The sequence below is a fragment of the Cebidichthys violaceus genome, unplaced genomic scaffold (genome assembly GCF_023349555.1).
Source record: "Cebidichthys violaceus isolate CVI_PGR_0920_01 unplaced genomic scaffold, fCebVio1.0.p SCAF_575, whole genome shotgun sequence".
In the NCBI taxonomy this organism is placed as follows: Eukaryota; Metazoa; Chordata; class Actinopteri; order Perciformes; family Stichaeidae; genus Cebidichthys; species Cebidichthys violaceus.
The window spans coordinates 1-15,000 of record NW_027176789.1 but is presented as its reverse complement, the minus strand read 5'-3'; the positions used below and the strand labels follow the sequence as shown (position 1 = coordinate 15,000).

Below are 15,000 nucleotides of genomic sequence, written 5' to 3'. Positions count from 1 at the left end.
TTTTTAAAAGAGATTTATTGTCCATTTTAAAAATGTAGTTACATTTATAAACTGCATCATCAGGATGAAGTAAATAAAAGAGTGTTCAATTTAGAGTAATGCTTTATTTTCATGATGTATCGAATCATCAAATAACCAAAAAAGTCTCTTTTTAAAGGAGCAGTCGGGCAGTTTAGTTTTCCATAAAGCAGGTTGACTGGTTGGAAAATAGTACTGGATCCTACATTTTCCCATAATGCAACTCAACAATCACTTAGTTATGCGGAGTTTCAACTGGAATACCGCCTAAAGTTGGATTTTCGACTTGGAAAGCCGAAGGAACCCCACCAAGCCAGACCTCAAAATCCAAAATGTTCTGCTCAACAGTAAAAGAGCGTTTCTTAGCGCTTCTATCATATTCGTGTCTCATTAAATTACAGTACTGTCCGCCTTCTATATCTGTGGACACGTTGCAAGGATGTTTGTATGCGCAAAATTCCGAGTTACTGGTATTGCTAACAATGGATACCGGCGGCTAACCCGCCTGGAGCAAAAAACCCATTAAGTTTTCCGACTCGTTGTGCTGGAACGCGGTCGACGCAGGCGTGACTTCTGATTTCTGAGGTTTCCTTTACTCCACACCCTGTTATGTAACTCTGAAATCACAAAACGTCTCCAACATGACGTAGTAAACTCAACTTGGCCTTGAAACATTTAGGAGAAACGAAAATCAGAGCGAAAAGAGAGTGACTATTTGATTTACATCCACCAGGTGTCCAGAAACATGACTCCAAAACCACCCAAAGAGTTGCAGGTTCAAGAAGAGACTTGAAAGGTGACGCTGACTCTCTCTCCCCCCCCCCCCTCTCTCCCTCCAGTCTCCACCTACCCTTCGTCCATCCTGATGATGGAAGCCGAAGCGAGCCCCGCCGAGACGACTCCGCTCTGCCTCACCAAACGGTCTCTCTCCGACACGCAAACGCACGCCGAGCTGCCGTCCAGCACGATGCTGGGCCAGCCGCAGAGCCTGGCGCCGCCATCGGAGGGCAGGTTGGACCTCAGAAGGAGGGCGCAGGGCGGCTCTACGTACGTCCGGTCCAAAATGAAGGTGAGGAAACGAGCGGCGACTGCATTTTAGGACCTTTATCTCTAGATATTCTGACAACATTTATGTTGGTTTCTTCTTTCCCATAATGAACATGAATAGATATTAATATTTACTTCCAAGGTGTGAACCACAGAAAAAGAATAACGGACAATTTCATGACTACTTGCCTTAAACTGGTGTTTTTTCTTTCTTATTAAATGGCTTGATATGTATAATTTCATCTTAGTGCAAATGCGACATTGTCAAATTCAGATTTCATATTTAAATGAAATGATTTGTGTTAGATTGCAACTCAGTGTGTCACTTAAAGTGGTGGAAATCAAGTAAAACAAAGGCGTTATAATTCAAATGTAACATAAAAGGCACTATTTTCTCTCCACCACAGATAACCACAGGCGATTTACGGCCCGATCCCTCTCCCCTCCCCCTCTCCCTCCCTCCCATTCCCACCCTGATGTCCCTGACGCCAATAGCCACCGAGATGCCAGTTGCCTCGACGACGACCCCCGAACCCGTGGAAGCGGTCTCCATGGTGACCAGATCGACGGGTCAAAGTCAGAGTCTGTTGACGGGGGTGACGGGGCCGACGGGGGCCTACTTGTGCCAGGTGCGTTTTGTTCTTTATTTTTTAATAAACTACACCCCTTGGTGTGTGTGTGTGTGTGTGTGTGTGTGTAAACACGTGCGCAACAAGTACGGACTGAAAAGTGATTCTTGTTTTTGTAGGCTTCAAGGATGCACACGATGCCTTTTGGTGGGGAACACTGAATGTGAAGAAACAACTCTGTTTGTGTCGTTGCTACAGGTTTGCCAGAAGACCTTCTCGTACCAGCGAATGTTGAACAGACATCTCAAGTGTCACAATGACACCAAGAGACACCTGTGCACCTTCTGCGGCAAGGGCTTCAACGACACCTTTGACCTGAAGAGACACGTACGCACGCACACAGGTAGCGTACGCGCTTGTAATTGTTTCCACACGTGCATAAACACAAACGTAATAGATGCAAGAAAATGACATTTTTTTCCCCCCACGTTTTCCAAAAAAAAACAGGCGTCCGTCCCTACAAGTGCACGCTCTGCGAAAAGGCCTTCACCCAGCGCTGCTCCCTGGAGTCCCACATGAAGAAGATCCACAGCGTCACCCAGAAGTACGCCTACAAGGAGCGACGCAACAAGCTGTACGTCTGCGAGGAGTGCGGCCTCACGGCGGGGACTCAGGACGAGCTGCTGATCCACCTCCACTCGCTTCACCCCGACAGCGCCCTGCTGAAGGGGAAGGCCGCGAGGAGAGCCGCGGGGGGGAGAGAGGAAGAAGGATCGTCGCCAGGCTCTCCTCAAGGAGCCGACAGTGACGATACCACTGGATCGGCGGGGCAGTAGAGGGGAGGGGGGGGGGGGGGGGAGCCTGTGAGGTCATCGAAACGACAAACTCAGGACATAAGGACTTAAAAGTGAAGGCATGCAAGACGCAATTCAGATTACACAGCAGTCGGGAAAGGAAATGTATGTATATGTATGAATGTACGTGTGTATGGATTTGGGATTCTCTATATATCACAGACTGCAGCTTTAAATGAAATGCACCAAAAAAGGCCGAGTCTGACTTTGACTAGCATAGGCCACATTGTTTTTTACATGGGATTGTAATGCGAGCTCATTAACATGTCCGATAAAATCAACGTTGTTTTCTTCATCTGTGTTGCATGTAAATATTTCCTGTGGGCGTCTTTTGTACAGCAAAAAAAAAAAGAGAAAATATTTTCTACGAAAAAAAAGTACTTTGTTCATTAAAGGGAGTAATATATTACAAGATGATTAATTTTCTTTTCTTTTCTTTTTTTTTTAAAAGTTGTGCTTTTAACGTAAGCTACATTACAGATGCTGTGTGAGCTGCAACTGGTTGGTTCGTGGTGTGGTTAGAAAGAAAACAATAGAAATAGTAAGAGTAGAATAGGTTTCCCAATCAACTCAGCGTAGCAGGATGGTCAAGAGTGGCGGCCATTTTTCTGCGTACCGTTGCCATTTTAACTGTTGTAGCGAGGTTTACTTTTGATTAAACCAAACTGACTTTTGGCAATTTGCGGACTCACCTCTAGAGCCCATGTCTGCTCAGGTAGAACATACAGTCATTGGTTAGCTTAGCTTAGCTTAGCTTAGCTTAGGACAAAGACTGGAAACAATGAAACAGCTAGCCTGGTCCTTTTTAAAGGTAGCAAAATACACCTACCAGCACCTGTAAGGCTCACTAATTAAAAAGTTGTTAATCTTGTTTGTTAAATGCGCACAAGAGCCAGTAGAGACTCCAGGAAGAGACTGCACCCAGCCAAGGAATAGTCCTGTTATTGTCATGCCATCGTCTGAAGAATTTGAGGTTTAGAGACAACAAATGCAGAACAGCCTTTACACTTCCCTGCAATTGATAGACATTTCAAAGTGATAAACCGAGGATGAACGTGAAGAGGAGTCTGGACGACAGGCGACCGCTTCTGTGTTTGAAAAGAGAAGTTAATGCTGAAGTGCTTTAAACTTAAGCCAGCAGGGCTTAAGTTTAAGCCCTGCTGGCTTTCCAAAAAAACAAGGATGGCGACAGAAAAAAATGACGAATTTGAGGCTTCAAAATCGCAGTCTGCAAATTAATGGGTGACCTCATGGTGATTACATAAACTACTTTATATACACTCTATGGTTGGCCCACAGGAGAAGTTTCAGTTGGTTACGATCTGCAATCTGGCCCCTAGATGCCGACAAATCGTACAAACTGCACCTTTTAAGAAGTAATTATTTCCCAAACAGCCCTACTTACATTCATGGTTCTCAGATTCCCAGTTAGCTTAGCGGGTTAGCTCAGTTGGTTAGAACGTGTTGCTATTAATGCCAAGGTTGTGGATTTGATCCTATACCCGACATACCTGCCATACGAAATAATAATCAAGTAGCTCTACATGCTTCTGTAGGTCATATAATCCTGTTACTTAAAAATGCAACCGCTGCCCCTTCAGAACAAGCAGACCATGCATTCCAGTTGCATGTCCTTACCATAACAGGTGCATGCAACAGTACATTGATATTCACGCATGCATGTGCACTGTCTTGATACTGTATATTAAAATGCATTGTGCTTTAACAATGGCAGTGTTAGATCAACTTACAAGCACTCAGTTAACTTCCACATTTCTCAAATTAGTGGTTGGTGGAAAGGTAATAAAGAACATAAGCAAAACAACATCTAATATTTACGTTACAGCATCCGAGTGACGACTGAAAAGGTTGTTACAGGCACAGAAGGAATTCTTGGTATGACCGTTGATGTATTTTTAGCTGTAAGTCATGTGGTCACATGGGGAAATATGTTCAATAATGAAATCCTCTGAAGAAATCAACATTAATATGTCTTCACAGCCTCAGCAGCCTTCTTTCTTTTGAATACAAACGTGTGAATTAATCACGCTTTACCCTGCCCCTTCTTTGTGTGAGTGCATGAAAGATGGCTGTTGTTAAGCATTAATTGTGCTACCACCCCACCCTCCCTCCAAACTTCAGACTATGTTTAAGAAAGAGAGCGGTTGTGGTTTGGAGGGCGAGGCTGGATTCTTGGTCTCTGTCAGGTCTTGTTGGAGGAATCCTGCAACCGCCTTTCAGCCTAAGGAAACAGGCTATAGCGGGTTAGATAACGGTCTTGTAAGTTAACTGACACTGATTGTATTAAAGAGGCCCAAAACTCACAGGGTCTGGTTCACCAGCACAATCCATATATTTTAGCCGTGCTTCTGTTTTTGGTTGGTCCACCACTCAACAACTATTGTAGAGACAATCATGGTTCCCACAGGCCTGAATCCTGACTTTTGTGATCCCGACTTCTCATTTTTTATCCATTGATTGTTGTGTTGTGATACTTGTGCAAATAAAGCCTAACTTATTGTAGGTCAACCATACACTGTATGATCCAAAATGCATTATGCACACTCTGTGTTTGTACAAAAGAAAACATAGCGATGAGCCATTTTGTGTTTCCTCATATAAGTTCTGGTTAACCCTTTAAAACCCACTCAAACACATCATGTGAATTACATTCTATGCAGATGACGCTCTTCTCTTAATTTGGTCATTCCAAATATGTAGATGTAGAACAATTCCACTTTTTTCTTAATGTGAAACTAATATCTGACTTGTAAGTTTTCTGTCATGAGACTTCCTGTTTGAATAAAGAGTTAAATAACTAGTGTGGGCGTTAAAGGGTTAAACTTTAGAATGAATTTCTACACAGAACAAAGTCCATGGATTTTGTCCTCCATCACTTACATTGACTCCACTTTAGAAGGGATCTTTTTTTTGGACCAATATATACATATATATTAACAGCCAGAACCAACTGTGCATTGAGAGAGTAGAGAAGAAGGAAAAGAAATGTTCCTGTACCCCAGAAGCACATCAATCGTGGCTCCAATCACACCTGTCTCTGAACCGGCAGGTTAAAATCGGCTTCCGTCACGCCCACTCCAGTGAACAACTTCCACGTTTCAACCAATGCAGTAAATTTCCACGTCAGTCCCCCGGAAATAACACAGAAACAATTCTTCTTGATCCGTCCCTTCAGCCTCTGCTGCTGCTGCATTGTGTGAATCGAGGAGTGTTGCAGGCGTTTGGTTTTGAAAGTGTATCCTTTTTTTTTTTTGCTTAAACATTTAATTTGTTTTTGTTAAGCTGACAATCACCTTCATTCTAATGCATGAAACCGTTGACGAAAAGGCCTCGGGCACCGGCTCAGAGGCCTTGGCAGAGTCTCGGCTCTCTGCTGGGCTTGACGGCGCATGTGCCTCTTGAGCTTAACCTGTAACTATGCATTGAAGCCTCAGAGTATGTTCAGTGTGTGGCCAATTAAAGGCATCTGCCACTCTCTCAAACAAGCAGAAAAACATGTCGACATTCTTCTTGGATAATTTTGGCAACAATCTTAAATTGTTGTAGTATTAGATTCATTGGGTCCCACACTCTCCCCACTTGAACCCTCAGACAACTTACCCTCCTTAATGAGGTGTAATGTGTGTAGATCCAACTCTAACTTGCTCTGTTTTGAGTTTGAGTTTTTAAAGTTTTGAATGTAGTGTTTGCTTTTTTTTTTGTAATGTAATGTATGTAATATATTCTGTATTTTGTGTATATGATTTGTGTGAATAGTTTCGACAGTACAGTTCGTCATTAAGGTGCGCCTTGCCCCGCCTTCTTTTCCGGTGACGTAGCTGACGTCAACCCGGAAGTGCGCCGCGTCTTTGAAAACAAAGGCGCCAGCGTCCAGCTGCAAACTCACGAGTTAAAAGTGAGCACAGACACGACATACTGTAATAGTTAACTGCAAAAATCTCCCGACACGTGTTCGCTTACTACTTAAATATGGCGGCGTATCAAGGAAAACGTTGAAAACGGCTAATTAGGGTCTGCTAACGTTAGCTTAGGTTAGCTTAAGTTGCAGGGAGCGGTTGTTGTCACCAGTTCACCGCCTCGTCCAGACCCAAAAGGGGGATGCCGGCTTCGGAACCGGTCCGGTTGGGTCGGAAACGGAACCTGCCGTCCTGTCCGAACCCGCTGTTCCTCACGTGGCTCACCGAGCTCCGGGACCAGGCGAGAGAGAAGGGACTGAAGATCCAGTACACGTACCAGAAGGTATTCATTTATATACTCTGTTCACTTCCAGAACTGTTGTGTGTTTTGTACATGGTTTATTTAAGTAAACGTAGTAAAACAACAGTGTAGAATTACTCTCTTACAAGTAAATGCAACACACTAATTTCATGCTTTGTTGATTTAGTTTTCATGGAGACATCATCGTGTTTTATACAGCATGACAAAACCTTTCTAAGTGCAGCCGATAAATGAAAAATAAAGAGGACATCAATGGGAAACGCACTTCACTCATGCGTGTTCGTGTCTGTCTGCAGGCCATCAGCTCTTTGAACAAGTATCCGTTGCCGCTTCAAAACGCCAAAGAGGCGAAGATCCTGCAGAACTTCGGAGACGGCATCTGTAAAATACTGGACGACAAACTGCAGCGGTACCTCAGAGAAAACGGTACGACGCTTGTGTTGTTGTGTCGTAGGACTTCGCCACGAGACGAGGCTGTTGTGATTCTACGGAGTCGTGTTTCTGTCTCTGCTGTAGGTCCAGACGCTCCTGTTGACTCTCGCCCTGAAGGACTGCCCCCTGCTGGCAGACAGGACAACAACAGCCTGGCTCCATCCAGAAAGGTGAAGTGTGTGTGTGTGTGTGTGTGTGTGTGTGTGTGTGTGTGTGTGTGTGTGTGTGTGTGTGTGTGTGGACATGATTACATAACCAAAAAAAAAAAATACAGCAATTGTAGAATTTCCAAATGGAGGAATTGTGGTAAATTTGTATATTCCTTGAATGTCTGATGGCGTGATTACTTCAGTGACTCGGTGTGATCGTTTGTTTTTATCTTTCCTTGTAGAAGAATGCAGCAGTGGATCATGGGAACGAAAGAGGAGGAGGAGGAGGAGGAGGAGGAGGAGGAGGAGGAGGAGGAGGAGGGAAGAAGAAGAGGAGGAGGAGGGAGTACGTGCCCCAGAAGAGGTCTGGAGGTTATGCAGTACTGCTCACCCTCTACAGACAGTCGCAGGTACAACTTTCTCCATCACAGTAGTTGAAATGAGTTCAAAGTACTGCATAGTGGGCTCAGTAATTAAAAACATGATGTCATCTCTCTCTCTGTGTCTCTCTCTCTCTCTCTGTCTCTCTCTGTCTCTCTCTCTCCCTCACTCTCCCTCTCTCCCTCACTCTCTCTCCCTCCCTCTCTGTCTCTCTCTCTCCCTCCCTCTCTATCTCTCTCTCTCTCTCTCTCTCCCTTCCTTCCTCTCTCCCGCTCTCTCCCTCCCTCTCTGTCTCTCTATCTCTCTCTCTCTGTCTCTCTCTGTCTGTCTCTCTCTCTCTCTCTCTCTCTCTCTCTAGGTCTCAGGAAGCAAAGGTTATATGTTTAAGATGGAGCTACAAGCAGAGGCTCAGCTTCTCTGTGATAAGTCTTTCACCGCTGTAAGTGAAACATTGTTTGTACCCAATCCGCCCTTTTGCTCTCGTTCGCTGTCAAGTGGGTTCATTTTCAAGTTTTGAGTCGTTTCCCTTCCTTCATTTAAGTTCGTCTGTGTGTCTGTAGCCAGATTTAGGCAGTAAGTACACCGCCTGGTCTTCAGTGAGCACTCTGATCCAGAAGAACCTCGTCGTAAAGACCCACAACCCTGCAAGGTACACAGGAAGCGCACACACACACACACACACACACACACACACACACACACACACACACACACACAAGCAGGAGAACACACTCCATTCATGTTCCCCTCGGGATGAAGCTCAATCACACAAACGGACAAATTTCGTTTGTTTGGTTCCTCTCCTTCCTCGCTCAGGTATTCTCTGACTGAAGAGGGCCTGTCTTTGGCGGAGCGTCTTGAGTCGGCAGAAGGAGACGCTAAAGACGGCCCCGAGGGGGACAGAGAGGAGGCTAGGAGTGAAGAAGAGGTGGACAAGGAGGAAGAGGAATGCACTCCTGGGCTTGTGGACCTCACTGCTAGCGATGATGATGACGAAGAAGCAGAAGACGACAGAATACCGTGAGTGTGCTTTACATGAGGGACGTCTTCACTCTCTGCTCTTATACTAAAAGACATCCTCGTCTCTTCACAGCCCTGCAGAGAGGCCCACCAGTGTTTCCCAGAACTCACAGGCAACGAGCAGAAAGCCGAACGCAGGGTGTCTTCTGCCCGGATCCTACGAAATCGTCCTCTGCGTGGACTTCATTGAGACAACAGGGTGAGACGGCGCGTCTGGGTGTGTCTCTGTGCGAATCAAAGGCGTTTCGCGTTTCGTGTTTCGCGACTTGTTGATTTGTCCGTGCAGCGGGAGCCACCACCGCCGCAAGGACGAGCTGGCCAAAGAGCTCCAGAGAAACGGGGTGAACTTCGACGTCAGGAAGCTGAACGTCGGGGACTTCCTGTGGGTCGCTCGAGAAAAGGTCGCACCTGTTCCAGGTAACGCAGACGCACCCAGAAAGATGACACTGAAGGAGTGATGTCAGAGCGAACGAGAGCTGGTTTTTGGTCTTATTCAAAGTTTACTTGTGAATATCACCGTACGTTACTTGCATGTTGCCCATATATCTGATATATATCCATATATCTATGAGAACACATCATGATCTTTGTGTGTTTTTTTTGTCTTCCTCCAGGCCAGCTGCGTGCCCCTGCAGCCAGGGAGCTCGTCCTGGATTACATCATCGAGAGGAAGAGGATGGACGACCTGTGCGGCAGCATCATTGACGGACGCTTCAGGGAACAGAAGGTTGGTCAAATTCTTCATTTATCCAAGCAAATTATTAGTAAGTTAGTCTGCAACTATGCCACAGTTCCCTGAGGTCCTATCAACCGTGAACGGCGGCAGAAGATGACGTCTCCCTCCGTCTCTTCCCTGCCTCAGTTTCGTCTGAAGAGGTGTGGTCTTCGCAGGCCCTGCTATCTGGTGGAGGAGTGCGGGTCGGCCGCCTCCCACCTGAGTTTACCTGAGACGACCCTGCAGCAGGCCATAGTCAACACACAGGTGAACACACACACACACACACACACACACACACACACACACACACTATTGTTCAAAATGAGGTGCTATTTGCACCGTTACTGTCATTTTAATTTTTTTTAGCAAAAGCCCTACTTGTACATATCTTCATCACAACTTTTTGACGTGTGTGTGTGTGTGTGTGTGTGTGTGTGTGTGTGTGTGTTAGGTAGTTGACGGCTTCTTTGTGAAGAGAGTCCAGGATGTGAGGGAGTCGGCTGCCTACCTCACCGTCATGACACGGTACCTGATTAAACTCTATCAGGTGAGACACACACACACACACACACACACACACACACACACACACACACACTCTTCACAGTTACAACGCTGCTGTGTAAAACATCTCCTCGATGACACTGGACCGGCACCACGGCGTCGCCTCTTTCTTAAACGTGACGCACGCTTTACGTTGGTTCTTTTTCAGAACCGTACGCTGACCTGTCGCTCCAGAGAGCTGGAGGGCGATGGAGGGAGTGATGAGGAGGAGGAGAAGAAGGAGGAGGAGGAGAGGGGGACCCCCTCCTGCTCTCTCATTTCTTTTGCAGAGTTCAACCATGGTGCAGTCAAAAACAAGGTGTGTGTGTACAAGGTTTCTATTTACCTGCTTTGACAATATATATATATATATATATATATACATACATACATACATACATACATACATACATACATACATACACACACACACACACAGTGTTACATTGTGTGTTTATGAATCCCTGTTTCCCTTCCAGTGTCAGACGGTGAGAGAAGTGTTTGCAAGACAGTTGATGCAAGTCAGCGGTTTGTCTGGAGACAAGGCAGCTGCTATACTGGAGCTATACAGCACTCCACACAGGTGACTCACTCAGACACACATCTCAAGACAGAAAATAACGACGTTAAAGGAGGACCATGGCCCAAAAGCTCCTCGGGGTTCTTACGGTCATGGAAAAACCTGGAAAAGTCATGGAATTTTAAAATGGTTATTTCCAGGCCTGGAAAAGTGCTTGGAAAAAAAATAAAATCCCAAAAGTTTTGGAAAAGTCATGGAAATTTGTTATATTCATATTTTCATGTCGTTCATTTGCGCTGAGTTTTAAATAATTTCATATGCTTTTAAAAGAAATACGCTCAAAATTGAAGCAGGCATACGCTCTCATCAGTGGCGATTTTAGCCCGAAATTTATGGTGGGGCAATTTTGTATGACGTCATGTCACTGTCACAAAAATAGAGGTAGCTGATTATTATAAGCAGTGGGCCTATATAGATTTAAGGTATACTGTATGCTTTGGAATTCTCATTGTTAGTTTAAATACTAAATTTTCTCACTTTTTCATGTATACACCGAGATTTCACAAAATGTTTGGTCATGGAAATTTGGTTTAAAGTCATGGAAAAGTCATGGAAATCCATTGGTCAAAAATGTTATGAACCCTGGCGTTAATCTTCCTTTTTCTCTCTTCGCGTCAGTCTTCTGACAGCCTATGAACGGTGTGCCGGTGAAGCACAGAAGGAAAAGCTGCTCTCTTGCATCCGATACGGGAAGCTCAAAAGGTTTGCAACTTGATTTATATTAAGTATCACACTAGACACTAAAATAGTTGGAACAAAATCAGAAGTGCTGCTTAATGGCGATACGAGGAGCGACTGGAGTTGGTTGATGGTTTCTCTTCTTTTGTTTTCCAGAAACCTTGGTCCAGCTCTGAGCAGAACCGTTTATCAGCTGTACTGTTCTCAGGGAGCTCTGTCGTAGATCGCTGGAGAACATCGGTCGTTCACTAACTCAAGCTCACCTACCTCCACTGTTAACTCCTGCTTTACTTGAATAGAATACATTTACTATGTAAATACAAAGAGATGCTGCTATATTTTCATTACTGTGACATAATGCTGTTCGTGTAAAGGATTTCACAAATGTATCCTCATGGTGCATCAATAAAATGTGTTATTTTGAATAGTGTTATTTTGTGTGAACGGACCAGTGTGTAGGATTTAGTGGCATCCAGCAGTGAGGTTGCGTGTCAGAGAACTACGGTTGCCTCATGGTAATGCTTAGATGTTAGCCTTTGGTTTGGTTGCTGGGCTGTGTTTGCAGACACAGCTCGCCACGCAAGCTTTTTTTACTTTTTTAACATGCTATACTATGACTTTTTTACTTTTTCAACATGTACTATGACTTTTTTTTACTTTTTCGACATGCTATACTGTGACTTTTTGTTTTTACTTTTTCGACATGCTATACTATGACTTTTTTTTAACTTTTTTCGAAATGTTGTACTATGACTTTTTTACTTTTTCGATATACTATACTATGACTTTTTGTTTTTTACTTTTTTGACATAGTATACTACGACTTTTTTTACTTTTTCAACATGCCATACTATGACTTTTTTTACTTTTTTCGACAGGCTATACTGTGACTGTTTTTCACTTTTTTCAACGGGCTATACTATGACTTTTTTAATTTTTTTGACATGCCTTACTATGACCATTTTTCACTTTTTTCGACAAGCTATACTATGACCGTTTTCGACAGGCTATACTATGACTGTTTTCGACATAATATACTATGACTTTTTTTTTAACTTTTTTCGACATGCTATACTATGACCGTTTTTCACTTTTTTCGACATGCTATACTATGACTGTTTTCGACAGGCTATACTATGACTGTTTTCGACAGGCTATACTATGACTGTTTTCAACATGCTATACTATGACTGTTTTTTGACTTTTTTTTTGACATGCTATACGATGACCGTTTTTCACTTTTTTCGACAGGCTATACTATGACTGTTTTCGACAGGCTATACTATGACTGTTTTCAACATGCTATACTATGACTGTTTCTTGACTTTTTTCAACATGCTATACTATGACCGTTTTCCACTTTTTTCGACAGGCTTTACTATGACTGTTTTCGACATGCTATACTATGACTGTTTTTCACTTTTTTCGACAGGCTATACTATGACTGTTTTTAACATAAATTACTATGACTGTTTCTTGACTTTTTTCGACAGGCTATACTATGACTGTTTTCGACAGGCTATACTATGACTGTTTTCGACAGGCTTTACTATGACTGTTTTCGACAGGTTTTACTATGACTGTTTTCAACATAATATACTATGACTGTTTTTCACTTTTTTCGACAGGCTTTACTATGACTGTTTTCGACATAATATACTATGACTGTTTTTTGACTTTTTTTGACATGCTATACTATGACCGTTTTTCCCTTTTTTCGACAGGCTTTACTATGACTGTTTTCGACATAATATACTATGACTGTTTTTTGAATTTTTTTGACATGCTATACTATGACCGTTTTTCAATTTTTTCGACATGTTATACTATGACCGTTTTTCACTTTTTTTGACAGGCTTTACTATGACTGTTTTCGACAGGCTATACTATGACTGTTTTCAACATAATATACTATGACTGTTTTTTGACTTTTTTCTACATGTTATACTATGACAGTTTTTCACTTTTTTCGACAAACTTTACTATGACTGTTTTCGACATAATATACTATGACTGTTTTTTGACTTTTTTCGACTATGACTGTTTTCGACATGCTATACTATGACTGTTTTTGACAGGCTATATTATGACTGTTTTTGACAGGCTATACTATGACTGTTTTCAACATAATATACTATGACTGTTTTTTGACTTTTTTCGACATGCTATACTATGACCGTTTTTCAATTTTTTCGACATGCTATACTATGACCGTTTTCCACTTTTTTCGACAGGCTTTACTATGACTGTTTTTGACAGGCTATACTATGACTGTTTTCAACATAATATACTATGACTGTTTTTGGACTTTTTTCGACATGCTATACGATGACCGTTTTTCACTTTTTTCGACAGGCTTTACTATGACTGTTTTCGACAGGCTATACTATGACTGTTTTCAACATAATTTACTATGACTGTTTTTGGACTTTTTTTGACATGCTATACGATGACCGTTTTTCAATTTTTTCGACATGCTATACTATGACCGTTTTCCACTTTTTTCGACAGGCTTTACTATGACTGTTTTCGACATGCTATACTATGACCGTTTTTCACTTTTTTCGACAGGCTATACTATGACTGTTTTTAACATAAATTACTATGACTGTTTCTTGACTTTTTTCGACAGGCTATACTATGACCGTTTTTCACTTTTTTTGACAGGCTTTACTATGACTGTTTTCGACAGGCTATACTATGACTGTTTTCAACATAATATACTATGACTGTTTTTCACTTTTTTCGACAGGCTATACTATTACTGTTTTCAACACAATATACTATGACTGTTTTTTGACTTTTTTCTACATGCTATACTATGACCGTTTTTCAATTTTTTCGACAGGCTATACTATGACTGTTTTCGACAGTCTATACGATGACTGTTTTCAACATAATATACTATGACTGTTTTTTGACTTTTTTCGACATGCTATACTATGACCGTTTTTCACTTTTTTCGACAGGCTATACTATGACTGTTTTCAACATAATTTACTATGACTGTTTTTGGACTTTTTTCGACATGCTATAAGATGACCGTTTTTCACTTTTTTCGACAGGCTTTACTATGACTGTTTTCAACAGGCTTTACTATGACTGTTTTCGACATGCTATACTATGACCGTTTTTCACTTTTTTCGACAGGCTTTACTATGACTGTTTTCGACAGGCTATACTATGACTGTTTTCAACATAATTTACTATGACTGTTTTTGGACTTTTTTCGACATGCTATAAGATGACCGTTTTTCACTTTTTTCGACAGGCTTTACTATGACTGTTTTCAACAGGCTTTACTATGACTGTTTTCGACATGCTATACTATGACCGTTTTTCACTTTTTTCGACAGGCTTTACTATGACTGTTTTCGACAGGCTATACTATGACTGTTTTCAACATAATTTACTATGACTGTTTTTGGACTTTTTTCGACATGCTATAAGATGACCGTTTTTCACTTTTTTCGACATGCTATACTATGACCGTTTTTCCCTTTTTTCGACAGGCTTTACTATGACTGTTTTCGACAGGCTATACTATGACTGTTTTCAACATAATATACTATGACTGTTTTTTGACTATTTTTGACATGCTATACTATGACCGTTTTTCAATTTTTTCGACATGTTATACTATGACCTTTTTTCACTTTTTTTGACAGGCTTTACTATGACTGTTTTCGACAGGCTATCTATACTATGACTGTTTTCGACATAATATACTATGACTGTTTTTTGACTTTTTTCGACTGACTGTTTTCGACAT

At 42.2% G+C, this 15,000-nt stretch overlaps 2 protein-coding genes across 2 annotated transcripts in view; both read left to right on the top strand.

The window, feature by feature from the left end:
* LOC137888744 (putative transcription factor Ovo-like 1) overlaps positions 1 to 2,486 on the top strand; it is a 7,846-nt gene extending 5,360 nt beyond the window's left edge. Inside the window, exons 3-6 of the mRNA XM_068732214.1 lie at positions 858 to 1,087; positions 1,473 to 1,694; positions 1,893 to 2,037; positions 2,142 to 2,486. Coding sequence (XP_068588315.1) covers positions 858 to 1,087; positions 1,473 to 1,694; positions 1,893 to 2,037; positions 2,142 to 2,470 — 926 coding nt within the window. The 3' untranslated portion in view covers positions 2,471 to 2,486. The remainder of the gene's footprint in view (positions 1 to 857; positions 1,088 to 1,472; positions 1,695 to 1,892; positions 2,038 to 2,141) is intronic.
* A 3,858-nt stretch (positions 2,487 to 6,344) lies between these two features.
* Positions 6,345 to 11,653, top strand: LOC137888743 (crossover junction endonuclease MUS81-like). The gene is made up of 16 exons (XM_068732213.1): positions 6,345 to 6,748; positions 7,024 to 7,153; positions 7,244 to 7,329; positions 7,551 to 7,718; positions 8,048 to 8,128; positions 8,250 to 8,338; positions 8,506 to 8,709; positions 8,783 to 8,908; positions 8,996 to 9,126; positions 9,324 to 9,436; positions 9,572 to 9,691; positions 9,879 to 9,974; positions 10,140 to 10,289; positions 10,450 to 10,553; positions 11,169 to 11,252; positions 11,385 to 11,653. Exons 1-16 carry the CDS (start codon positions 6,608 to 6,610, stop codon positions 11,449 to 11,451), a joined length of 1,890 nt encoding a protein of 629 aa, XP_068588314.1. The 5' UTR covers positions 6,345 to 6,607; the 3' UTR covers positions 11,452 to 11,653.
* The last annotated feature ends 3,347 nt before the right edge of the window (positions 11,654 to 15,000 follow it).

Coding starts and splice junctions, on each gene's coding strand:
- LOC137888743 (XM_068732213.1), top strand. CDS start 6,608: ATGCCGGCTTCGGAACCGGTCCGGTTGGGTCGGAAACGGAACCTGCCG. Junction 6,749..7,023: donor TCCAGTACACGTACCAGAAG/GTATTCATTTAT, acceptor GTCTGTCTGCAG/GCCATCAGCTCTTTGAACAA. Junction 11,253..11,384: donor CGATACGGGAAGCTCAAAAG/GTTTGCAACTTG, acceptor TTTGTTTTCCAG/AAACCTTGGTCCAGCTCTGA.